The 782-nt window shown below is 77.5% G+C and overlaps 1 protein-coding gene across 1 annotated transcript; it reads left to right on the top strand.

Annotated features, from left to right (window-relative positions):
• Nucleotides 1-93: 93 nt before the first annotated feature.
• Nucleotides 94-724, top strand: LOC120589323 (zinc transporter 10-like; the record flags this gene model as incomplete). The annotated part of the gene is made up of 1 exon (XM_039846861.1): nt 94-724. A coding segment is annotated over exon 1 (595 nt), but the record flags the coding sequence as incomplete, so codon positions are not given.
• Nucleotides 725-782: the final 58 nt, after the last annotated feature.

Below are 782 nucleotides of genomic sequence, written 5' to 3'. Positions count from 1 at the left end.
CCTCCGCCTTATAAAGGGCCGGGCGCGGGGCGGCGGGGCGGCCGGGAGGCGGGCACCGGGCTCGGCGCGGTCGGCGGCGCCACCTGCCCACCTGCCCACCTGCCCACCTGGCGCGCGCGCTGCGGGGCCATGGGGCGCTACTCGGGCAAGACGTGCCGCCTGCTCTTCATGCTGGTGCTCACGGCCGCCTTCTTCGTGGCCGAGCTGGTGTCCGGCTACCTGGGCAACTCGATCGCGCTGCTCTCGGACTCGTTCAACATGCTGTCGGACCTGATGTCGCTGTGCGTGGGGCTGAGCGCCGGCCGCGTCGCGCGCCTCGCGCCGGGCGGGCTGCGCGCCACCTACGGCTACGCGCGCGCCGAGGTGCTGGGCGCGCTGGGCAACGCCGTGTTCCTGGCCGCGCTCTGCTTCACCATCCTGGTGGAGGCCGTGCTGCGCCTGGCGCGGCCGGAGCGCATCGACGACCCCGCGCTGGTGCTGGTGGTGGGCGCGCTGGGGCTGGCGGTCAACGTGCTGGGGCTGCTCGTCTTCCAGGACTGCGCCGCCTGGGCCGCCTGCTGCGGTCGCCGCCGCCGCCGCCGCCGCCGCTCGCGCGGGGGGCCCGAGGCGGGCGCGGGCGACGGCGCCCCCGGAGCCCCCCAGGGCGCCACCCGCGCGGCGCCCGGCCCGGCCTCGCTGGGAAGGACGGCGGAGAAGGGGGCGACCGTGTTCTCGAACGTAGCAGGTGCCTTTCGGGTGCATCCTCCGGCCGCGCCGCCCCTCCCTCGGGCCCCCTGGCGCGT

This window comes from Pteropus medius, unplaced genomic scaffold (genome assembly GCF_902729225.1).
Source record: "Pteropus medius unplaced genomic scaffold, Ma_sr-lr_union100, whole genome shotgun sequence".
NCBI classification, from domain to species: Eukaryota; Metazoa; Chordata; class Mammalia; order Chiroptera; family Pteropodidae; genus Pteropus; species Pteropus medius.
The sequence above is the reverse complement of the archived record's forward strand: the minus strand, read 5'-3'. Positions and strand labels throughout refer to the sequence as shown.